The 26,277-nt window shown below is 35.1% G+C and overlaps 1 protein-coding gene across 26 annotated transcripts in view; it reads right to left on the bottom strand.

Annotated features, from left to right (window-relative positions):
* LOC125648400 (cytosolic carboxypeptidase 2-like) overlaps positions 1-26,277 on the bottom strand; it is a 145,030-nt gene that overhangs the window by 98,653 nt on the left and 20,100 nt on the right. For all 26 annotated transcript variants that reach the window (XM_056139623.1, XM_056139613.1, XM_056139626.1 and 23 more), the window contains exons 2-3: positions 17,937-18,032; positions 11,470-11,628 (exon numbers count right to left, since the gene is read on the bottom strand). In XM_056139623.1, the coding sequence (XP_055995598.1) occupies positions 11,470-11,611 (142 nt within the window). In that variant the 5' untranslated portion in view covers positions 11,612-11,628; positions 17,937-18,032. The remainder of the gene's footprint in view (positions 1-11,469; positions 11,629-17,936; positions 18,033-26,277) is intronic.

The raw sequence follows: 26,277 nt of genomic DNA on the forward strand, positions 1-26,277 counted from the left end.
TGAAGGTGCAATTGTTATGGCGACCTGTCGGTACATATACATATCCTCCCTTTATAAGTATGCCTGATATAGCCTTTACAATTGAAACAAGAGGTCCACAGGCCTTATCAATCACCTGAGTACAAGTGAAAAGTATCACTACTCCCAAATCTAGAAAAAATTTCCTGTTCTGAATATCTAACTTAAATTCTAACATTCAGCAACAGTATAAAACAAGATGTGGTCTTAAAACTTTCAATGCCTTCAAAAGTGCATACACTGATGAAAGCCTTTACATAATATGATATGTGAATTAACATTAAAAGATATGACTAATTTGGACCCATCTTAGTGTCAAAACCCTGGGTTGTGAATTCAACATTTTTGTACATCCTTGTCCGATATACCTTAAGTATGCATTTAGATTTTATACAGTATCAGCAAACTTGAATAAGTCCAATCAAATTATTATACAGTATAATCTGTCTAAACCGGCTATGTGTAGTTCCAAAGAAATTGGCCGGTTTACACCGAGTCCGGAGTGCAGAATGTTGACAAGAATGAGAGTTGCTTCCCTTGTATTCACTATCTATGCATACGTGTGTAATGATTGCTAACGTTTTATTATACATTTATCACAAAAGAATTCAAAATGTAAAAATATAAATGTCAGTGTTTTATTGTCATGCTCATTTTAAAAAGTTTCAATTTTTATTAAACAGTTTAAAATCTGGGAATTATTCGGGCAATTTTCTATTGGTAAATTGTCGATTTCGTCTACATCATCACCGTTATCAAGTGCTACATTATGTACGTTCGTCAAGTTTGTGTTGTGTTCGTCTAAAATTTGTCTTTCCCAGCTTTCATTGTAAATGTATCGCTTTCAACTGTCTCAATTTGTGAAACGGAAACTAATGTCATGCCAAGTGATCGACCAGACATGGCGAGTTGTGCTAACTAACTGCATATCATCACTGTCTGACTCGCCGGAGAGCTCCGAGAAGTCCACGAGGGGAAACCCTGCTTTTGGAAAACATAACGGGATTGTTGCCGATTTTGCTTCATTCCAAGAATGTATCAAATTCATCGATTAATTGAACTTTGTCTTTTAATGTCAGTTCTTGTCTCTGTTGTTAGGGGGAGGGTGCCATTACCTCGTGCGTGGTGCTGTCACAATTGAAAAGTGCACCCCCTCCCAAAAATCAGGTTTTATTTTAAACTGATCACGACTCATCGCCAGTTGCACTCTTTTACTTCCCTTGAGACACCCTTTGTGTGTGATCGACCAAATACCGACAGGTCGGTCATCGTGGGGTGGCTGGTTTAAATGCGATAATTAGAGCTAATTACGAGCAGTTGGGACCTTGTGTACACCAAATACAATTGACTGTAACAATTAGGGTGGTGTATCATCAAGCGGCCGGTTTAAACAGGGTAATTAAAGTTAATTGATAGCAGTTGGGATTGTGTAAGCAGAATACACAGTATCCGGAGTACAGGGAATTATTAATAAAGGATTTGTTAAAGAAATGTTAGGGACTATATTTTGTGGCCAGAATTGACAGAGCACCGGAGTACTCAGAGGCCGGTTTGGACAAATTATACTGTAATTTTGACACCACCCTGAAATCAAACCATTACCCTTAGGATCATGGAATTTACAATTTTGGTAAAGGACTACCTAATCCTTCTAAATATCTATTTTAATTTAACTTTCAATTTAGTATCAATAGCACTAAAGAAAGTGTTCTTTAAATGTTTTCCACATAAACCCTATATACTAAGTTTGGTCCCACCATGGGGTCAGAACCCCTACCTCGGGGATCATGACATTTACAATTTTGGTAGAGGCTTTCCTACTCTACATCATCATGCATTTAGTTTTTCTTACACACGTACGGTTCCACAAAAGATTTTTGAAAATTGGTCAATTTTAGACAGTTTTTGCTCTGCCCCCAAGGCCCCAAGGGTGCAGGAATTATGAAATATACAAATTATGTCCCCATCGTCCCAAAGATGCTTCATACCAATTTGAAAAGAATTGGAACAGTAGTTATCAAAAAATTAAAAAATGTTCAATTGTTAACACATGACAATGGACGAGAACCAATTGCAATATTTAATTGGGGATAAATCAAAATAGAAAAAAAAACTCTGTAGTGTAGATCACACAATAGGATATAAAATCTTCCAAAATCTCAGCAAGATAAGAACGTCCTTTAACGTTATGTAACAATCCCCATGTATTTTTAAAAAGCAAATCAAAATAATATCATTGTACAGAATCCCAATCTTTTCAAGCTGATCATGATCACTTCATGTCAGGTTTATAGTTACATATTTTCATATATATAAGTGAAGTGGCGTGGTTGATTTTCACATGCATGCTAAACTTATCCCTAAGTCAATGATGGGGTGAGGGTTTTTGTCAGCATATGCATGCATGCTAAACTTATCCCTAAGTCAATGCTGGGGTCAGCATGCATGCTAAACTTATCCCTAAGTCAATGATGGGGTGAGGGTTTAAGTTTTGTCACCATGCATGCTAAACTTAACCTTAAGTCAATGATGGGGTGAGGGTTTTTGTCAGCATACATGCTAAACTTATCCCGAGTCAATGATGGAGTGAGGGTTTTTGTCAGCATGCATGCTAAACTTATCCCTAAGTCAATGATGGGGTGAGGGTTTTCAGGGTTTGACATTTAAATTTTTGAGCACTAGAACAGTCGGGCTATTTTAAATGATTTTTACTAGACCTGACCTTACATTCCAATAGCCCTGACCAACTTTCTAGAAACAAGAGGCCCATGGGCCACATCACTCACCTGAGTCACCTTGGCTCATATTTAAAGATTTTCCTATATACTCGCATGTAAAACTTTGATCCCTTTTGTGACCCCAACCTACTCCCGGGGGCCATGATTTTTTCAAAATTGAATCTGGACTATGTCGGGAAGCTTTCATGTGAATGTAAACTTTTCTGGTCAAGTGATTTTTCAGAAGATTTTTAATGATTTTCCCTATATATTTGTATGTAAAAATTGATCCCCTATTGTTACCTCATCTTACCCCCGGGGGCCATGATTTTTACAAACTTGAATCTGCACTATGTCAGGAAGCTTTCATGTAAATTTCCACTTTCCTGGCCCAGTAGTTTTTGAGAAGAATAATTTTAAAGATTTTACCTCTATATTTGTATGTAAAACTTTGATCCCCTATTGTGGCCCCATCATACCTCTGGGCATCTTCGCAAGCCAAGTGTTCGATTCGCTTACTCTCACCTCCCCCTTGGCAGATTTAGTTGCGACTGACCTGCCATTTAACGGATCAAGCGAGTTATCGTTCTTGACGAAAACAAAATCTAACCAATCAGATAACGCATTTTAATTTCTTTTACAAGTGTATGTTTACAAAATGGAGTTGACAGATGAAAACAATAAAATTGTTTTTTATTTATGTGTGCATACTTGCTGGATGCCTATGCCACCTTTGTGTTTAAGGCGTAAATCACGTATCAAAACAATTCATTCAGATTTCAGCGTTTCTACTTTCGTTTTGATATTGTACTCAATTTTGTTGAGTTTGTTCAGTTTATTCCAGCATATACCGTCCTTTGCCGACATTTGGGTGAGGTACATGATCGATTATCTCTAGAAGTTGATCGTAAACCCCAAAACTTTCTCCAAAAGTCCCCCATCTTTGTTTTAGAGAAAATGTCATAGCAAAGGCGACAATGCAGTCTAGACATGGGGGCCACCATTACTCAAACCAAACTGTATGTATGGTGCGATTTGATCGGATGCCTTGGAAAGCCAAAGCGTGATATTTTGAAGTCTTAGAAATGCGACTAAATCCGCCAAGGGGGAGATGAGAGTAAGCGAATCGGACACTTGGCTTGTGAAGATGACCCCTGGGGGCCATGATTTGAACAAACTTGAATCTGCAATATGTCAGGAAGCTTTCAGGTAAATCTCAGCTTTTCTGGCTCAGTGTTTCTTGAGAAGAAGATTTTTAAATGATCCCACCCTATTTTTGTGATTATCTCCCTTTTGAGGGACATGGCCCTTCATTTGAACAACCTTGAAAGCCCTTCACCCAAGGATGCTTTTGGCCAAGTTTGGTTGAAATTGGCCCAGTGGTTCTGGAGAAGAAGTCGAAAATGTAAAAAGTTTACAGACAGACGGACAGACAGACAGACTACGGACAACAGGTGATCAGAAAAGCTCACTTGTGCTTTCAGCTCAAGTGAGCTAAAAACTGATAGTTTCTCCATATTTAATACTTAATTCAAATGACAAACGTAAAGTTTGAACTAAAACATATCTAATTGTCTCAAAAAATGGCTGTTTACGACATAATTTATTAATCTGAAAAACACTTTTTTGTATTTAATTCAAATAAACTGGGTTTTATTAAAATATGAAAATGAATTCAATTTATATCTATTTATCCGAAACATTACTTTACACACATTAATATCAAGTAGATGTTGTAAAACATCACTCCTGACCGTGACTAATCTATCAAAACTAAAAATAGAGATTAGGTTCAAAATTGCTCGCTAACTCTTTATAGTTATTTTTTTTAGTTAAGAATAAAATATCTTATGGTTTAAAGTAAAATTTCTTGTTTATTTTTTCAACACGACCAGTCGGACTAGTAAATCGAGATTTTACTTGACCGGACTCAGGGATTGACACTAACGGTTGTCCGATTGCCCGAGGTAGGTGAAAACCCAGTTCGGACAAGTGAAACTTAATACACACTTGTCCGATGAGGCAAGTGATTATTTAAGTAGGAAATGTGATTATTGTGTTAAGCTTGATGAATATCAAATATTAGAAAGTAACGTCCAACTCTATATTACTATATCGTCAGTTCATTTTTTATACTACTACTAGCAAAGATCATGAAATAATACACTGAGCATTTGAATCGAATACATCTATAAAAATTTTGCCTCATGTTGCATCCCTTGCTCGTTCTTTTGAGGTGAAAAGATCCATTTTCTACAGTAACAATTGTAATTTTCTAAACTATAACTAACAATGACATTTTTCATAATTTTCATTCAACAACAATAATGCAACTTGTATGGCATAATTCACAGGTGTAACCTCTTACACTGGGGAAGAAGGTACCGTATATACTCGCCTATAAGTCGGTTGTATTTTTTAAGGTTATTTTGTAGGAATTTGCCATTGACCCGCTTATAAGTCGTTACAAATTTTTGTCACAATTGGTTGACAATTTCAAGTCAATGCTCCAGTCTGTTTTTACCCATGTTTCAAAAAATATTTTGAGAAATTAATAATTATGAGGTGCTCAATATCCAAGCCATATCTGTTTGGGGTTTAAACACAACCCTTGATCTATTATGGGCAATGGTCCCTTGTTTACCTAAGCAATTATGGTCTCCTAATTGCCAGTTTACTTAGTGGCACGCGCCTCGCGAAAACTGTTATTGTGGGATTCCGGTATAATTCAATGTATCAACAATAGAGTTTTTAAGAGTCAAGAATGATGATCTAAATTATCTGTTAACAATATTCAATCTTTATGAAATATATTTCAGCTGGTATACATATGAATATTTCAATATTAAATCGGGTTCGTAATTCAAAGTATTAGTTACCGGTATGTACATAATTTTTAACTAAATAAAAATATATAAATACTTGTACTTTATACATAATTTTAAAATATATAAACAATACAATATGTCTAGATATTTGTGAACAATAAACATTTGTGTGGTAGTCCATGATAATCGTCGGAGTTGTTTTAAAAAAAACACTACATTACGACGTTCAGAAAAATACCAATCTTCTGAGGACGCGCCTATAAGTTGGACAAAAAGTTTTGGACCAAAAATTGACTCCCAAAAATCCGACTTATAGGCGAGTATATACGGTGAGCTTGAAAGAGAGAAAACTATTCTAAAGATTCTGAAGTGAAAACTTAGCTACTGGCCGATTGACAGAGAGAGAGAGAGAGAGAGCTAAGAGATTACTGGTTGATATGCATATTAGAGACTAAATTTTTTTGGACTACTAACTTTTTCATTCGGACAAGTGAAAGTTGGAGTTAGCCTTAGTAGTTTTGTCACCATGCATGCTAAGCTTACCCCTAAGTCAATGATGGGGTGAGGGTTTCACATAACCAGGTATACCAAGAAGTTGAAACTGGAAAGTTGACGAGAGCAGTTGCTATTTCTTGATTTGAAAGAAATCGGAGGTTGTATTTTGTGAAAACTGTTAAACAGTCTCTTCAATTAGGTACACCACTGAATTATGAAGCCAAAACATAGACTGTGATGCCACATGTATCATCTTGCAACTGCTTTAACCAATTTAAACAAGCCCTACAATCAATATGGCACACTGCATTGTACAGAGGATGACTAGACTCAGGGCTTTCAAAAGTAGCCGGTAGCCGGATTTCCGCCGCCTATAGTAACATTAGGTGCCGGCTACTTTAGTGACAAAAATGTATGTCCAATGAAAAAAAACTTTTATAAAACTTTAAACATCTTCCAAACTTTAGTAGACTCAGAAATCGCGGCCATATCAAACGTGTTTACTTGCGCTAAATTTAGTTCAGGTAAATACCGGCACCTGATTGGTCGTCTGTTGGTGTAGAAAATAATACGTCAATTGCAATAGTCGGAAAGCCTCGGATTTACCCAATTCGTGACAACACAGACAAGAAGTTCCGAAAGATAACAACAAGTCCTGAACGTAAAAATCAATGATGTTGACGGAATGAAGAGAACAAATACCTTGTTCAGTTTCGGCTTTAAAAAGGCCAGAAGCGAAAGTGACACAAGTATAATATCAATCAACAATTTTAAAGCGAAAACAGAATTTAATCAGGAAAGATTTCAGACTTGCTATTCTTTTTAATTTGCAAATGCCCACGTGGTATTAAATAAAAACGAAAGTAGAATTTTTCAGCACAAATTCGCTATGTTACCAACAAATCTGTAGCTGTTAACTTGAATTTGTGGAAAAATAAAATTATAGGTCATCAAAATGTTACTTATTAATTTGTAATAAAGATTGTTTGGGTTTTATTGTTTCTTACAAAACAATTCAGTCTTATAAACTTTCAGTACAAATGTAGAAATAAAAGTGAAAGTTTCTGTTCAAGCAAAGACACTTAAAAATTAATTGATACAGCATTGCAAAAAATAATTACATGTAGTTATCTTGATGCACTTTATTTTTCATTTTGCATCAAAATTAGTACTTTGCAATGTTGAATTTTTTAAGTCTTTGCATGAACAGAAAATTTCACATATGAAACAATAAATTCATGGCAAAAGTAAAAATTTCAGGCAAAAAAATGACAATTTCAAAGCTGCATTTAAGTGCCAGGAAACCGCCAGAATGCAGGATTTTGCGTTATTTACCCCAGAGCTTCTGGGGGCCTTGAGCGGCCCCAATGACCCCCGGCCATAAGGGCGCCGAGCATAGCTCCGCGTGCGATACGGCTGTGCCGTTCACATTGGATCGCCTTCTACTTTTTCATTTCAGCCTCCTACTTTTAAATTTGTTGAAAGCCCTGCTAGACTAGAATGAAATTGAGATAATCCACACAAGTTCATAATCTTAAGTTGATGAGAAGTGACTTTGTGAGACTAAACAGGATAGATATTAATGGGAATTTTTTCAAGAACACCTGAAAGATATCTAAAAACAAGAGGCCTATGGGCCACATCGCTCACCTGAATCACCTTGGCCCTGCCATTGTTCAACTGTTGTGATTTTAAAAAGATTTTTTTATCAATCTTTATTCCTATTGAAAACTTTTGATCCCATATTGTGGCCCCAACCTAACCCCAAAGGATCACAACATCACTGAAATGCAAACCAATATATAACTTACATGATCTTACATGGTATGATACAAAAGACATTGCCATAAGAAATCTATATACAAAATATGAAAGCTCTATCTTAAATAGTTGAGGAGATATAGAATAGGTAAGATTTTTTTTAAAAAGTAGGTCAAACTTCCAGGTCAAGGTCATAAGATCAAACACCATTGCATCACATGAAAGGTCTTTTCATAAAGAGAGTATATAATTATATAAAATATGAAAGCCATAGCTTAAATAGTTCTAGAGATATTTTTAAAGATTTCCCTATATATCAGCATTACACTTTGATTCCTTATTGTGGTCTCACCCTACCTCTGGAGACTATGAATTGCACAAATTTGGATCTACTCTATGTCAGAAAAATTTCATGAAAATTTCCACTTTTCTGGCCCTGTGGCTTTTGAAAAGAAGATTTTAAAAAAATTTCCCTATATACTCATATGTAAAACTTAAATCCCCTATTGTGGCCTCAACCCTACCCCCAAGGACCATGATTTTTACAAACTTGAATTTGCATTATATCAGGAAGCTTTCTTGTAGATTTTCTGGCATTAAAGATGTTTTTTATTTATTAGTTATGTAAAATTTTGATCCCCTATTGTGGCCCCATCCTACCTCCAGGCGCCATGATTTTAACAAACTTGAATTTGCACCATGTCAGAAAACTAGCATGTAAATTTGAACTTTCCTGGTACAGTGGTTCTTGATATGGATTTAAAACTTTGATCCCCTATTGTGGTCCCACCCTATCCCCAGGGGGCATGACTTTAACAAACTTGAATCTGCATTATGTCAGGAAGCTTTCATATCATTGTAAACTTTTCTGGCCCAGTGTTCTTGAGGAGAAGATTTTTAAAGATTTCCCCTACCATATATACTCGCTTATAAATAAGTTTTTTGGGAGCAAAAATTCTACCTTTAATTCTGTGCAATAAATTACAATACCGAATACTTCCTGCTATGATGTTAGGAATGAAATAAATCTGACTCATCTTCTATGTTATATGGAACGTACATTTTACGAAGAACGAGCCCGATTTGTATAATTATTGTACCCAAGTTGGTATTTTTTATTTTATGAATCAATTTATGGAAAAAGCACAGTAAATATTCACTACATGTACCAATTTAAGTGCAGATGGGTTTCTTGGTGTTGAAAAATTTAAGAGTAACAAGCACTCTGAGAGTATTGCATGGCAATACATAGTCCCCTACCGGTTGCAAAAATTACTGTACCACAACAATATTCAAAGTTCATTATGTAGGTTATGGTAAAGGGAAAATTGGGGAACCAGGATAGGAATGGTTGGAAATCAACTACTATTCGAGTAGAGACTAGAGCAGGAAAAAATAAAAAATTTATGATTATAGGTTTAGGTCTTTAACCAAGACAATAAACTATGACATGTAGGTGATCATGAATAATTTAGCTATATTATTGTATTACTATGCTAGAAGTTTTAATGAGTGTAGTATTCTTATTTATAGAGATAAGAAACTTGGATGTAAACTAACAATTCATGCTAGTCCAAGAGCCATAACTTAATTAATGGAACATAAATGGACCGAGATGAAATTTGAACTTGATCTGTAACTTGTTATGGCAAAGCAATGTACCAAATATCAAATGAATATCTGCAAGCACAACCAAAACAAGAGGCCCATGGGGCCACATCGCTCACCTTGGCTCATATTTAAAGATTTTTCCTATTCGCATGTAAAACTTTGATCCCTATTGTGGTCCCAACCTACTCCCGGGAGCCATGTCTTTTACAAAATTGAATCTGCACTATGTCATGAAGCTTTCAAGTAAATGTAAACTTCCCCGGCCATTGATCTTTAAGACGTTTTTTAATGATTTCCCCTATATATTTGTATGTAAAATTTTGATCCCCTACCATGATTTTTATAAACTTCAATCTGCACTATGTCAGGAAGCTTATGTGCAAATGTAAACTTCTTTAGCCTAATGGTTTTTAAGGAGAAATTTTTTAAAGATTTTTTCTATTTATTAGTTATGTAAAACTTTGATCCCCTATTGTGGCCCATCATAACCCCAGGGGTCATGAGTTTCACAAACTTGAATCTGCACTATGTCAGGAAGCTTTCATGTAAATCTCAGCTTTTCTGGCTCAGTGGTTCTTGAGAAGAAGATTTTTAAAGATTTTCCCCATATAATCCCATGCAAAAGTTTTGATCCCCTACTGTGGCCCCCCCCCCTACCTCCCCCCCCCCCCCCAGGGGGGGGGGGGGCATAATTTAAAAAAAAACTTGAATGTGCATTATGTAACGAAGATTTCATGTAAATTTGAACTTTCCTAGCCCCATGGTTCTTGAGAAGACTCTTAAATGACCCCAACATATTTTTGCATTTTCATGATTATCTCACCTTTGAAGGGGGCATGGCCCTTCATTTGAACAAACGCGAATCCCTTTTACCCAAGGATGATTTGTACCAAGTTTGGTTGAAAATGGCCCAGCGGTTCTGGAGATGAAAATGTGAAAAGTTTATGGATAGATGGATGGACAGACAGATGACAGACAAAAGGTTATCAGAAGAGCTCACTTGAACTTTTAGCTCAGGTGAGCTAAAAATAATTAAAATTTCCAATGTTTTTGTCTTCGATATTTCTACCATGTAATGATAGGGATTTCCTCATGAATGAGATGCAGTTGTGAACAATGCACGTATGAATGTTGATAAATATATAATACATGTCTATTTTAACAGCTGGGAATTCCAACAGAAATGAAATTAGAATGTAAATATAATAAATTTCATTTTTGAAAAAACTTGACTACTTCTCAATTATCTCCCCTTTGAAAAGGATATGATCCTTCACATGAATAATTTTGAACCCCTTTTGCCCAAGGGTGTTTTATGGCACGTTTAGTTGAAGTTGGCCGAGTAGTTATCAAGAAAAAGTAAAAAAAAGTTTATGAACATATAGATGTACGCTGTACAATAGGTGTTAAAAAAGTTCACTTGAGCTGCATATCAATATGACTAATCATGACCATGCTGTTCTTGAGAAGAAGATTTTAAAGATTTTTTCTACAAATCCCCTTGCAACCCTTTCATACTCTTTTGTAGCCCCACCATACCCTTGGGGGCTGTGATTCAGGAAGTTTCCACACAAGTTCAATCTTTTCTGGCCCAGTTGTTCTTGAGAATACCTTTAATTGATGCCAACCTATTTTTGCCCTCTCTTGATTATCTCCCCTTGGAAGGGAAAATGGCCCTTAATTTGAACAAACTTGAACCCCTTTCACCTAAGGATACTGTGCCAAGTTTGGTTGAAAATGGCCCAATTGTTCTGGAGATGAAAATGGAATTGTGAAAAGTTTACATCGACATTGGAGAATAGACAATTTTTGATAAGAAAAGCTCACTTGAACCTTTTGGCTCAGGTGAGCTAAAAATTGACAGTTCAAGTCTTAAGAGTGCTGCTGAACATGCAGATAAGACATTGACAGAGAAAAATAAGTGTGTGCTAATCAAACAAATTTATTCTGTTCTGGATAACTCCAATACTGGTGGGACATGGTCACAGTTTTGGAGGTTCTGGATTATATAACTTCATTAATGTTTGTATCATGGATACCTTTGACATTTTTACTCTTTTCCTCTGACAGGCGGGTGACTTCGTCAGGTATCCCCTCAAACGATAGACTACTGGAACTGGTGGACAGACTGCTGAGGGGGGACCCAGCCAGTGGAGCAGACGACACCTGCCGTGTCTTCATATTTATAGCCCCTACACCTACAAAAAGTACTTAGTCAATCAGTCCTCAAAATCGATAATGTTTCATTCAATATTCTACTGTTTAAATCCATGAAGAATCAACAAAAGACTCATGATCCAATGACATCTCTCACCTGAGCAACATTTTCCTGCAGACAACATGAAATCCTAAAATGACATCGAGTGACCTTTGTCTGAAAGCATTTCCCTATTACATATTTGTGTGATATATGATCAATACCTGTCCAAAAACTGTTGAAATAGGATACTTTTTCCTAATACAAGGTATATGTTCTGAGTGACCTTTACCTTTCCAAAATGACCTTGAGACCTTGGTAGAAATATTATAAAATGAAGCTTTTTTTCATATATAAGGTTTGTTTTGAGTAACCTTGACCTTTACAAAATGATCTTGAGTGGCCTTTGTCTGAAAGCCATTTGCCTATTCTTCATTTTACTTATTTGTGTGAAATATGATCAATACCAGTTCAATAACTGTTGAAATAAATAACTTTTTACTTACATAAGGTATATGTACTAAATGACCTTGACCTCTCTAAAATGACCTTTTAAAAATTTCCTGTCTCAAGGAATAATTCTTTGATCAATTTCTGATAAAAGAAAAATATCAAAAACAGTTGAAATAAGGAACTTTTATATGTTCTGCGTGACCTTGACCTTTCAAAAATGACCTTGAAAAACCTTAGCCCAAAAGTCCCAATCTAATTAAAATCAGATCCTAGAATAAGCTCACAATCGCTACAATAGAATCTGACATAACCCCATAGGGGGTCATGTCAGCATGACCTTTCACTTGGAATATTCATGAGAACTATCAGCCAGTCAGATTGTGCCATACAGACAATGATGGCTATTAAGGCGGTTCCTGGCAATTCGTAAACAAATTGCTGTAATCTCTCTCCCACAAAGTTTATTCCACACTGTAAAATTGTATATTCTCACATAACGAATTTCAAACTTTCGCAATAATGCCTAATCTATTCCGTTAATACAAACAACAAAACGTACGATATGAAATACACCCAAATTAAATTAATTGTGAATTCCGATTTATGTATGAATAGGAATGGGTATGATTTGAATAGTTTTCAAGATGGTTTACTTAAATAACGCGAGGAATATAACGCCAGTCGACGTAAACGGTGCATTGTGACGTCGCATCTAGCTGCGATATGTTTTCTTTCAAACCAAACAATCGCAACCATTTTCCTTGAATTGTGAACACCGAAGCCGACGCGCTGATTGGCTGACATAAAGTTCATCTGAACATGACCCCTAATCAGGTTATGTCAGATCTACTTATGCAGAGTATACGGCGCGGATCTAAGAAGTCTGATTTTAATTAGATTGCCCAAAAGTCCCTGTCTCATGGAACATTCATGATCAATTAGAGATCAATTTCTGATGAAAGATTTAAGAGATATGAGTTTGGACAGACAGACGGAAGGACGGACAGGCATGACGGTGACTATATGCTCCCCAAAATTTTTCGGGGCGCATAAACATTTTAAACTAAATATATGTGAAAACTTTAAAAGAACAAACTACATCAATCACAGAATGAATGTATACCCTAAATGTTATATATCATTTCTCTTTAATCTAAGACACATGCTGTCTAGCATGACTCTCTGGAGTTTATTTTGTGTTTGGAAATTGGAATTAATTGAAGTAAACCATTTTGTGAACATCAGCATTGATCTAATACATATACAAGTAAAACAACATTGACTTTTCCCACCCCAGAACAAGACAGCTCTAAACTGCACCTAAAATATATTATAAAAGAGATTACAAGGAAAAGAACAGTCATTATTTACATAAACTCATATCAATACAAATAAATGAGTAAAAATACACAATTTAAACACGTAAAGATTTCAAAGGAAGTGTAAAAGGGTGGTACCAACACCAAAGGAGATCAACCAATGACATTTAACCAGCTAACTTTAAGGACATTTCCTCACCACACTGATTCCAAGACTTTTTACATTATATCAAAAATGAATCAATTGTCCTTCGACGGACAAATTCTAATTTGTGGCAATTTAAAATCATATTGTAAACAAGCAACTTTGTTCTGTACAGTAAACAAATAAATATAACTATGTATAGTAAACAAGCAAGTCTGTGGTTCATTTCTATCAGCATTAATTGTCTTTATATTCTGAATACCATGAACATAAACTGCATGATGTCTTCTTTCTTTCATTTTTTACTGCACATATAATGTGTAATTCCTCCAACCAAATTTCTACAATTTTGACATATTTCAAATGAGTATTTGGCATTGAATTAGTATTTGTCAATATTTAACAGTAGTTCACATATTCACATAGTTACAAAATTTACTTTTATCATATCAAACCAAATTAAAAACTTTTGTGATTTTTCCATGTAATGAATTACTCATACAGTAACAAGAGGCTTACCGTATGGGCCTATACATCACCTGAGTATCACATATTGAAAAAAAAGAAATTACCAGTGTTGCATGTTGAAGGTATATAAGCAAAGAGTTGGATGTTGAAGGCTTTTTCTGACAATCAGTTGTTTTAAGACCTGAACCAAGATTTCTAACTTTTCATCAGTCAACAATCAACAAATTTGGTTCAGGAACGACACATTATTAAGTTACTTACTCTCAACATTAGTGACAACATGAGTTTCCAAAGTCTAAATTCCTTTACAAACTTTAGCCCAGTCAAATGTATTTTACTTTTACAAATGCCCAAAGAATCTTTTCCAAGTCATATTTTAATCAGTAACCTTGACTAAATGACCTTGAATTCCAGGTCATGAATTGTAATGGAAGATGTTTGAAGCTCATACTCGACACAAAGAATTAACCTGACAATCAATCAAGATCATTTCTCCAGGGTCACTATGGAAATAGAAAAATATTTGTTTAGACCATTATCATGTAATGGTAAAATTTAAATTTGACTTTCAAGTTTTCCATTTCCTGTTTGTTTTTTGGATTATTTTCTCTAATATAATTATAGCAGTCAAGATTATAGTACCTAACAACACTCCAGTCTCCACACACAATGAAATAATCAGTGTCCAAAAAAATATATGTCACATCAATATCATATAATTAATTAATTTACATTATTTACCTAGGGGAATACGATCGTACAATTGTTGGTAGTATTAATATATTATATTGATATGATACCCCCAGTATAAATAATTTTACATTATCAACCCGTATAACTGGGCCTATGTACAAACACAAGCACTATAATACAGTTAGATGCCAGCTCATCCTTGTACCTTGTCCACTTATGTTTGTCTGTTTTCCTGAATTCCAGGATAATGTCATCTTTTAGTTCTAGAATGCCATCTTTGTCTAATCTGGTAGGTCACTCGAGCTAACTCCCCCTATACATCTTGAAATGATTTGGGAATTAAGTCAGTACAGACTTCATTTTGGGTGAGAGAGAGCACTCAATTCCTATCCACCATGCGACCCAATTTCATAATCTCCACATCAGGAGCACCCTCCTTGTAGTCATTTGAATTTCTCTGAATCTGTGCAGATTTTGTATGAACAAGGCATCTACTTCATCTGTTGGCATCCTAAGGATGTCAATAATAAATCTAGGTATTACTCTCTATAAATCTAGGTATTACTCTCTATAAATCTAGGTATTACTCTCTATAGATCTAGCTATTACTCTCTATAGATCTAGCTATTACTCTCTATAGATCTAGGTATTACTCTCTATAGATCTAGGTATTACTCTCTATAGATCTAGGTATTACTCTCTATAGATCTAGCTATTACTCTCTATAAATCTAGGTATTACTCTCTGTAGATCTAGGTATTACTCTCTATAGATCTAGGTATTAACTCTCTATAAATCTAGCTATTACTCTCTATAAATCTAGGTATTACTCTCTATAGATCTAGCTATTACTCTCTATAGATCTAGGTATTACTCTCTATAGATCTAGGTATTAATCTCTGTAGGTTTTCACTGCTGATTGTTGATATTACAGAAGAGAAGATCGTATTTTCTTGAGCGTTGCTCCTGGTAAGCTACATAATCCTGGACATCACAGAGTTCTTCTAGCTCTTGAATTTTCCCATCATGGAGACCATTGTTTTCACATTTATTTTTTAGTTCAGTAATTTTGTCATCCCGATTTTGCAGGGATATCTCTATTTCATGCAATCTAATTAAAATCAGACTTCTTAGATCTGCACCATATACTCTGCATAAGAAGATCTGACATAACCCGATTAGGGGTCATGTTCATGTGAACTTTATGTTAGCTAATCAGTGCGTCGCTTATGAAATCGTCGGTGTTAACAATTCAATGAAAATGGCTGCGATTGTTTATTTGAAAGAAAGATACATGTACATCGCAGATAGATGTGACGTCACAATGCACCGTTTACGTCGACTGGCGTTATATTCCTCACGTTAATCAAGTAAACCAACTTGAAAACTATTCAAATCGTACCCATCCCTTTAATTCTTTCTCAGTTTTGTCATCCTCAGTTTCCCATTTCATTTATCTTTTGTTTATTCTTCTTTCATTTTTACCCCCTTTTCGTTTTTACTCCCTTCTTTCATTTTTACCCCCTTTTCGTTTTTACTCCCTTCTTTCATTTCTACCCCCTTTTCGTTTTTACTCCCTTCTTTCATTTTTACTCTTGTTTCCTAATTTAAATTTTCTCTGTTGTCTTCCGTGTGTGAATCAGTCTGTGTGCAATGAGTGTTGTCATTTATAGTCAAACTGCATACGAGTGAAATAGTTACATATATACAAACCTACATACTTTTAGCAATAACAGAGTCCTGAATGTTGTACTTTTCAACAGAAATTCATTCCTCCTTCAGACCCAATCAATCGTTAATTGTTAATTTTCCACCTATTAGCTCATCAGGGTTGTCAGAGAACATAGGTTTCCTCAAGATCTACCTTTAGTTTTGAATAGGCTTCCTGTTTTACTATCCTCTAATCTAACTTTAGGATGATAGCATTTTTAGTTACAGTTTAACTTTGGTATTTTGAACACTGATATCTCAAATAACAAAGATATGTCTTATTGATTCGGAAGTCCCAACCACTTATTTTTTAAGTATTTTACCCTCAATATCTTCGAATCTTTGGATATCTCCATTGAGTTTGAGATAACAAGATTTGACTGTACTTTTGTGACATTTTTTGTCACATTGACAGATTTATAGAATGCTGGTACCGAGCTTAAATGCAATAAAGCTATGAACATTCGTAAATATCTGAAGTACATGTATTCCGGGTGATGAAATCAAACAAAAAACTTTTCATTTGTGATTTTTTTTTTTTTGAAAAGCAATTAACTGCTTTTCAAGATTGGAAATGGGACCAAATTTCAGGCCTCTACACACCCTAATCTCTGATTAATTAATTAATCCCTTTCTAAATTGCCAATAACCATACCAAATTGTCAGCAAGTTCACATACTACTTTTATTGAAAACAAATGAAAACCAATGTCCCTGAATATGACCGCATTCTATTGTACAAATGTTGAACCTGATGAATGATCTAGACTTCAGTCACACAAAGTTGACCTTGATGAATGATCTAGACTTCAGTCACACAAAGTTGACCTTGATGAATGATAGAATTCAGTCACACAGTTCTGACCTTGATGAATGATCTGGACTTAATTCAGTCACACAGTGTTGACCTTGATGAATGATTTAGACTTCAGTCACACAGTGTTGACCTTGATGAATGATCTAGACTTCAGTCACACAAAGTTGACCTTGATGAATGATAGAATTCAGTCACACAGTTCTGACCTTGATGAATGATCTGGACTTAATTCAGTCACACAAAGTTGACCTTGATGAATGATAGAATTCAGTCACACAGTTCTGACCTTGATGAATGATCTAGACTTCAGTCACACAAAGTTGACCTTGATGAATGATAGAATTAAGTCACACAGTGTTGACCTTGATGAATGATCTGGACTTAATTCAGTCACACAAAGTTGACCTTGATGAATGATAGAATTCAGTCACACAGTGTTGATTGACCTTGATGAATGATCTAGACTTCAGTCACACAAAGTTGACCTTGATGAATGATAGAATTCAGTCACAGTGTTGACCTTGATGAAAGGCAAAGATAACAAACAGTGATTGATCTCATAACTCCTATAAGTATAAATTTCAGTCACACAGAGTTGTCCTTCACCTTTCAGTCCACCAATTATGAAGTTTCTATCTAGTTATAACCAACTCCTGGTTAAAGTAACACCTTAGATACCATTATTGAATGAATAAACCTACTCACTCTCCAGTGTCTCTCATCAATGCTGTCGATGAACATCCATGTCTCTAGAAATCATACTCCACTACAGCAATGAAGAATAGGATACCGAATACAGCCCTGTAATGGAATATGTTATAAAGCATTTTTAAAAATGTGGTACACATTGAAATATTTCTATGCATTTAATAGTACAGACATAATTGGACCCTTTTTGTTACCATTTAAGGTAGTACCAAGTCTGAGATGTGTCATCTATCTATCCATACACAAGCATCAAGCATTTAAAAACCTTTACATCAATTCAACAGTCACAATACAGGGCAAAAATGGCTTTTAAAATCAATAGCATAATCAATTTCTGTTGCTACATCAAATTCAAGGTTTTGAATTATTACAAGCTTTTAAGATATATTCTTTTAGTTTATACCTTTGCCTAAAACTCTCAAAAAACATTCAAGCTTTTGAGAGTATTTACAAGTAATTATTGACAAAACTGTTATTTCATTAATCTCAGACTGTCTGATAATATAAGTATAGCATCCTCCTTTCTGCATAAGACATTGTATTATAAAACAGGTCCATTGAATATTTGAACATTTAATCATCAACTTACTGTGAACTTAGTCCATAGTCACTAATCAAGTTCCATTTCAACATACATAAAAAAAAACATCTGCTCCAAGTCTATTACCTAAGGCCTAGAGATTAAGAAGGCATCAGGTGATATGCTAATATTATCCTTAAACAAGAGCCAACACTTCTATCATAACATCAGTCTGTAGCCCAGTCAACTGGATAATACAATAATCTGCAATCAGTCCTACCAATTCAAGGCTCCATGTTCATTTTCAATCAGCTTATATATTTCCCCGTTTAGCAGTTCACTGTATTCTAATCCTTAATCATTAGTGAATAGTGATAGCCTTAAAGTCCCCTCTCTGCCTTTTCATGCAATGGCAAGGTTAAAACTGGCAGATATAAATGAAAGACCTATCATGAAAAGGCTAATTATATAGTCATCCAATGCATATGTTGGCATTTTAAAAATGGGCCTCTTGCACTGTAAAATCACTTGTTAAATTCCTCCGACAGGACATAACATTTGAGTACTCTTGATGACTTCGAAATATCATATAGGAGGCTCATAGACCATCACGCTAATCTGTGTCACAGTATCTTATTTAATTTTAAAACTGGCCATTGCAATCTAAATCTAGTGTGTTTGATGAACAAATACTAACTATGGCCATCAGGAATGTTTGAGTCAGTGTCCATTCTTTGAACTAGGCTTTTTTAAGATCACTTAAGGGAAACACTTACAAATACAGAATTTAGTGATTTATGTGTAACTATAAATATTTTTGTTAATCCATTGTAATCCAAAAATAGCAAAACTTATTTCATTAGGAGCCATTCTTAATTAAGATAGTCATAACCAATCAATCAATCAGGATCCATGACAACTAACAAGAGGCCCAATTAACTACAAATTTTGCTCTCCTGAGTAACTTTTGCTGTTCTTCATCAGAAGACCTTTTACCCTCTTTATTTCCACAAAACATTCTGACCCTACCCTAAACATGGGAATGCTTCAATATCAACATTACTAATATGGCCTTGCTGTTCCAGAGAAGATTTTTAAAAACGATTCCCCCCTATATTTATGTATTTGATCCCTGATTTCTGATTTTAGCTCCACCCTAACCCCAGGGTCCATAATATAAAAAAAACTTTAATCCACACAACTTGGGATTGTTTGTTTAATATAATTTAGTGTGGTATGCTACTCTTGTAAAAAATATTTTGATCTCCTAGGCCATCCTTAAAAAATTGTATGTTTGCTGTAACGCGACTCAGATTTTTCAGTGTGGGTAGGTAGGTAAGGCGCTTTTTTTTTTTAAGTCACTTACTATATTGATTTGTAAATGAGCAAAATTGCGATGTACACTAGGACAACACATTAAAGATTTCAAAACTAATAACTTTACTTCAAGAACTGTGCTGGAGTCAAGTTTTCAATGAAGAATGTAAATAGATTGCGATAAACAGGTACTGGTATATATTTATATTTACATTCTGTTCTATATAACACTACCAAGTAGACAATGGGTTTATGGTCTCTTGAATCACCATTCTCTCGTGCCAATGTGACGTCACTCAAGCTAGCTTTCAGCCGAAGGTTAGACATATTAGACAAATTTTACCATTAGTCAATAAAAAATTAATAATAGAACTTACTAAAAAAAATTAAATACATTGTAACAACTGTCTAGTTTGGGAGCGTAACGAGTTGATAAAGCGATTGGCCCACATAGTGCTTTCACCAATGTTTATGTCAATTACCATGTGATCTAAACCTAAACAAGAGTTATTTCTTATTTGTATCGTGATACATTATGTTTATTCTGTGTGTATTGTAGTTTATAGGTATAACATAATTATACTAAATCTCACTTTGAATGTGCCTACTGTTACACACTAAGGTACACAAGACATGTTTATGAATATATAGGTATATATGGGCAATATGGAAAAGCATTGCTATTATACATTACTAGTGTAATTATTTGTCAGTCCCAGTCGATCTTCAACAGATACTGAAATGAAGTTATCTATGACTATATTTAAATGTTTATATGTCTTCCATTTTGAAAACCTGTGAATCGTTGTTTGTCAACCAAAAAGTTAGGCACTTTTTAGATACTTGGTGGCTGCATTAAAACGTCGAATGCATTTCTGCTAGGCCTATAGTTTTAACTTGTAATTGGGACTGCTGGTAATCCAAGTCCCTTACAGTGGGTATCATTTTAATTTTTTGTCAAAGTCTGTTAAAACACTAATTAATCATATGGACACGCATGATATGTAGAATCAGTGTGTGGGTTGGCAGCAACTGATGGCCTCCGAGGTCAATGCACATTGGAGATGATGAGCAGGAATTACTGTCATGAAGACAATAATTCATGAATTGACATATTAATCTACTGATACGGCAGGTTTATGAAGAATATTCAATCACAATTATTCAAATTGTTCTTTTATTTTTCAATTCATTTACCGTCAGTTACAGCATATATTGTTTTAAATTGACAGTCACAGTAAACGTGACCATGGACTTGTCCACCATGTTGAATTTTTTTTGGGGGGAATCTCGATCTCGATAAAAAAAAAAAAAAAAACAGCTTTCAGAGTAGCCATAAAAAAAATTGAGTCGCTGTGTTTTGAGTGGGTCGGTCGCGTTACAGCAAACATACAATTTTTTAAGGATGGCCCTATATATATTCTCATGTTTAAAAACATTTTGTTGAATCCTTTAATATTGTGGCCTATATCTACTCTTTGGGCCATGATTGAAGAAACTTGAATCTGCACTACCTGAGGATGCTTTCTTGTTAATATGATCATATATAATCATGGTCTTCCTGTTCCTGAGAAGATGATTTTTAAAAAATTATTTATATATGTAAAACTTTGATTAACCCCTATATTGTGGTCCCATCCTATCTCATGTTTTGTACAATTTAGATTCTACTCTATATCCTCAGTTTAATCTTAAAAACCCTGTTGCTTTTACATCTGTGTACGTAACTCCACCCTATTATTACTTTTCTTGATTATCTGCCAATGGAAGTGTCATGACCCATTTTGAATTCTTTCTACCTAAAGATGCTCTGTTAGCATGAAGTTTGGTTAAAGCTGGCCAAGTGTTTCTAAAAAAAGAAGTCAAAAATGTATTGATTTTACAAATGAATGGGTGGACATACTGACTATGGACAAGAAAAGTTCACTGCTCTTATAGCTCAGCTGTCCCCCCCCCAAAAAAAAAAACCCCACCCAAATATCATTTACTGCCAAGAAAACCACTAAAGGCATCTGTACCCAAATCAGTAACTCAATATGGCCATGCATGCAGCCATATGAGAAATTTTGTCTAAACCAATGAGCATTACTGTGATACTAACTGCTATGGAAGCTGATAGGTGCCAGGGTATAGAATTAATATTCATTTAACTGGTGGCCGCCACTGAATTTATGTGGAGACCGCCACTTAGTTTAACTGGCGGCTGCCACTTATTATCTGATGGCCACCATATAAATTAACTGGCGGCTGCCACTTATTTTATTTGGCGGCCGCCACTTGATTTATACATGGCGGCTGCCAATTTCAAAAACAATTTAATTCATATTGCTGAGTGATTATTTTGGAAAGATTTAGAATAGTACAAACACATAGGATCGTTTTTCAAAGTGTAGGGACAGTCCTTTTTCAAAGTGTAGGGATCGAGGGCCCTCCATGGTCGAGTGGTTAGAGCATCACGCTCAAAATCACACGGCCTCTCACCTCTGTCGGCACGGGTTCGAATCCCGCTCACGCTGGTAAGTGAGAAAGTTTCCCAGTTTACTTTCCGAAGGTCGGTGGTCTCTTCCCAGGTACATTGTATCTGGGTTCTCTCTTCCACCAATAAAAACTGGGCGCCACCAGATAACTGAAAAATTGTTGAGTGTGGCGGAAAACATCAATCAATCAATCAAAGTGTAGGCGACAGTCCTTTTTCAAAGTGCAGGGACAGTCATTTTTCAAAGTGTAGGCACAGTCGTTTTTCAAAGTGTAGGGACAGTCGGAGGAGAAATTGTCTTCTACAATTGTTGACAAGCAGAAAAGGAACCTAAAAATTTCTCTTTTGCCCAAACTTCATACTCCTGAATTGGAGGGATGGGGCTCCATTCGTCCTTCAATTCATGCAGTTCTTTCATTATTACATTTTTACCACTCATTAGAATGGGATGCGGGCCAGTCTGCCAATTAATCTTATTTCACATGTGAAAATAACTTAGTTTGCATATGAAAAAAAGGAACGTTGTCAAAAAAGTGAAGGGTCAGCCTCCTGGTTCTACCTGCCTGATACATTGGTATATTAAGTTCAGTTCAGTTTATTAGCATAAAACCATACGGTTTACAGGCATGTACAAATGAAGATTTGCTCGTGCGCGAATCTGTCGACATTTGATATTGTGAACATTTATATAGAGTTGTAAATTAACAGCACAATCAAAAAACAATAATGCTCTTAATCGTATATCACATACATAGTACCAAGTATTGGAGAGGGAGATTACAGTGATTGCAACCCTTTGATTTTGAGAGAGAGGGGGGGGGGGGGGAGAGAGAGAGATGAATATAATAAGTGGTGGCCGCCAGTTAAAATGAATATTAATTCTATACCCTGGCACATTTCGGCTTCCGTAGACTACAAACATTTGTGCTTTAAGTTTGGTAACTGTGCATATGCACTGCAAAGTATTTGTCTCAACAACAAAAATTGCTTTAGATTGAAGTACAATGACTACTATAGAAACATTTGTTCCATTTAGTGACATGTAGTCATTTTGAAGAAAATGAAAATTTTGGATAAGAAACACTAAAGACTATCAGTCAGACGAGCCGTCAGAGATTAAGCTTAAAGTATTGGCAGATACCATCTTGCTATATTGATAGGTTTTAAAGGAGTTAATTGGTTAATGTATCTGCTTATGGCTAATCAAACAAATCAGTGAACTTGATATGGCTGCAGGATTAGTCTTTCCCCTTAAAGACTTATATATTTTTGCATGAGAGTTTAGAGGTATATATCTGTCAATAGTAAATGCATGTGCAAGCTCATTTTCCTACCAGGGTTATTCAAGTAGCAAACCACTGATTTTAAAACTGATGAATAACAGCTTGATTTTTATAATAGAAATATATGCAGTATACAAGTAAATCTATCTTCTTTTTAATTTTTTTTTTTTTATTACATATTTGATCAATGACATTAGAAACCATCTGTGCCTGACACTCACTTTATAAAAATTCTGTGACACATATAAATAATGATCATCCAAATCAAATCTGAAACCTTGAGGTGTCTCCTCAAAGGGATATCTATACAAATTAAGTAACAGTATTAAATGCACTTATGTAATTCCATGACGATCCCAGCACAGGTCTAATATCTGTTGGAAAATCTATGAAAACATCAAGACCAAAGTATTTGTTTAAAAACTCTTTGAATTCTTTGTATTAAAACTCTTAATAAATCATTACATTTGAGTAAGGTCCAGTGATCTCTGAGGTGCGATGGGCTCAGCTTGGGGTATCAGTGAAGGAGGCAGTGAAAGTATGATAGGCAATACATATTCCTGCACGCAACTGCTTAATGTTGTTACAATGGGTAGGTCTTGACATGAGATCAATGGAAGTTTCTTTGCTGGGAAGAACCCAATATTTCAAGTTGGATTCTTTTCTCATTAACGTAGTTCATGACACCAAAATTTTATTTAACCTTATGAAAAATGTTTTCACCATCGAAAGAGTGCAACAAACTATCAATTATTTCATATGAATTTTTATGATTTTCCCAGTACTGATAAAATAGGGGTTTTGTTTGCAAATAAGGCATATTCTAAAAGTCCAAATTTTGCTGCATGGTAGGAATATCTAATAAAACATGCCTAAATGACTCAGATAGACATTCTAATTTTTAAAATAAAAGAAATATTTATGAAAATTGAAAACGATATTTGTTAATATTTTTTAAATCTAAGGATAAAATCTAATAAAACATGCCTAAATGACTCAGGTAGATGTTCTAATTTCTTAAATAAATTCTTAAATATGCATCAAAATTGAAAAAGTTATGTGTAAATATTTTTTTAAAGTTGTGGATAAAATCTTCAAAAATATGACCTACAAGGTGCTGACAGACAGACAGAAATGCAGACAGCTAGATTAACACATTTATAGTCATTATTAGTGGTTGAGTATGTTTGATTATCCTAGCCAAATTACTAGTACTGTTTCTATCTTGTTTTGTGCCTATAAAATTACCATGCAAGTTCAATCTTGATGTCTGACTTTGAAAAACAATAGGTTTAATTTTCTAATCAATGGGAACAAATGTACCAAGTTTCCAAGTTTGATGATCCTAGTCTTCTAAGTATAATTTCTATATATATATATATTTACATTTCCCAATGTGTTTGATCATGTGACCAACTTCATATCATATCCCAACAAAACAAAACATGAGGCCCATGGGCCACATCGCTCACCAGAGTCACCTTGGCCCATATTTATAGATTTTCCTTATATATATTTGCATATAAAACTTTGATCCCTATTGTGGCCCCAACCTATCCCCTGGGGGCATGATTTGAACAAACTTGAATCTCCGCTATATGTCAGGAGGCTTTCATGTATGAGGGCTGTTCGATATGTAATTAAATGTGTATTGTATGATATCTCAAAAGCATTGGACTCAAAAAGTGAAATGAACATTACATCCCTTTTTCTCTGCGGTTTGAAATACATAATTTCAATCTCTGAATCCATTTCTGAAATGTGTCACGGTACACTGATTTAGGTAGACCTCTGAGGCACTGACTGATGGCTGAGCCAAGGGCTTGTCGGGACTTGTAATGACGACCAGATAAGAACTTTTTTAAGTTTTGGAAAAAGGAAAGTCGTATGGGGCTAGATCTGGAGAGTATGGTGGGTGTGGCAAGATGGTTCAAAAATTGCTTCACAAGCTCAGATGACCAAGTTTTGTGCGAACTTTTATATATTAAGCTCTAATTTCTTCAATATTCTCAACCTGTTTCCCAACCATTTTTACAACAGTGGTCAATGACTTGCTCTAATGAAATGACTACAAGTTTAAAACTATGTGGAGCTGTAGGCTCGTATTTATACTGTTGGAAAGATATTGAATAGAGCTATTCAAGAGTATCATTATCCACAAAATCGTGCAAAGTATTATCGTGCTGTGGTACAATACACATTACATATCGAACAGCCCTCGTAAATGTAAACTTTTCTGGCCCAGTGGTTCTTGAGAGGAAGATTTTTAAAGATTTTCCCTTGACATATTTGTATGTAAAAATTTGATCCCCTATTGTGGCTCCATCCTACCCCAGGGGGTCATGATTTTAACAACCTTGAATCTGCACTATATCAGAAAGCTTTCATGCAAATTTCAGCTCATTTGGCCCAGTGATTCTTGAAAAGGTATTTTAAATGACCCCATCCTATTTTTGAATTTTTGTGATTATCTCCCCTTTGAAGGGGGCATGGCCCTTCATTTAAACAAACTTGAAAGCCCTTTAACCAAGGATGCTATTTGCCAATTTTGGTTGAAATTGACATAGTGCTTCTGGAGAAGAAGTCGAAAATATGAAAAGTTTACAGATAGACGGACAGACGACAGGTAATCAGAAAAGCTCACTTGAGCCAGGTGAGCTAAAAATTATATCTTGTTTCTTAAAAATCTCAAAAGGAACTGATAGACAGACGCACAGATGCACTGCACCATATATTATGATG

This window comes from Ostrea edulis, chromosome 6, assembly GCF_947568905.1.
Source record: "Ostrea edulis chromosome 6, xbOstEdul1.1, whole genome shotgun sequence".
In the NCBI taxonomy this organism is placed as follows: domain Eukaryota; kingdom Metazoa; phylum Mollusca; class Bivalvia; order Ostreida; family Ostreidae; genus Ostrea; species Ostrea edulis.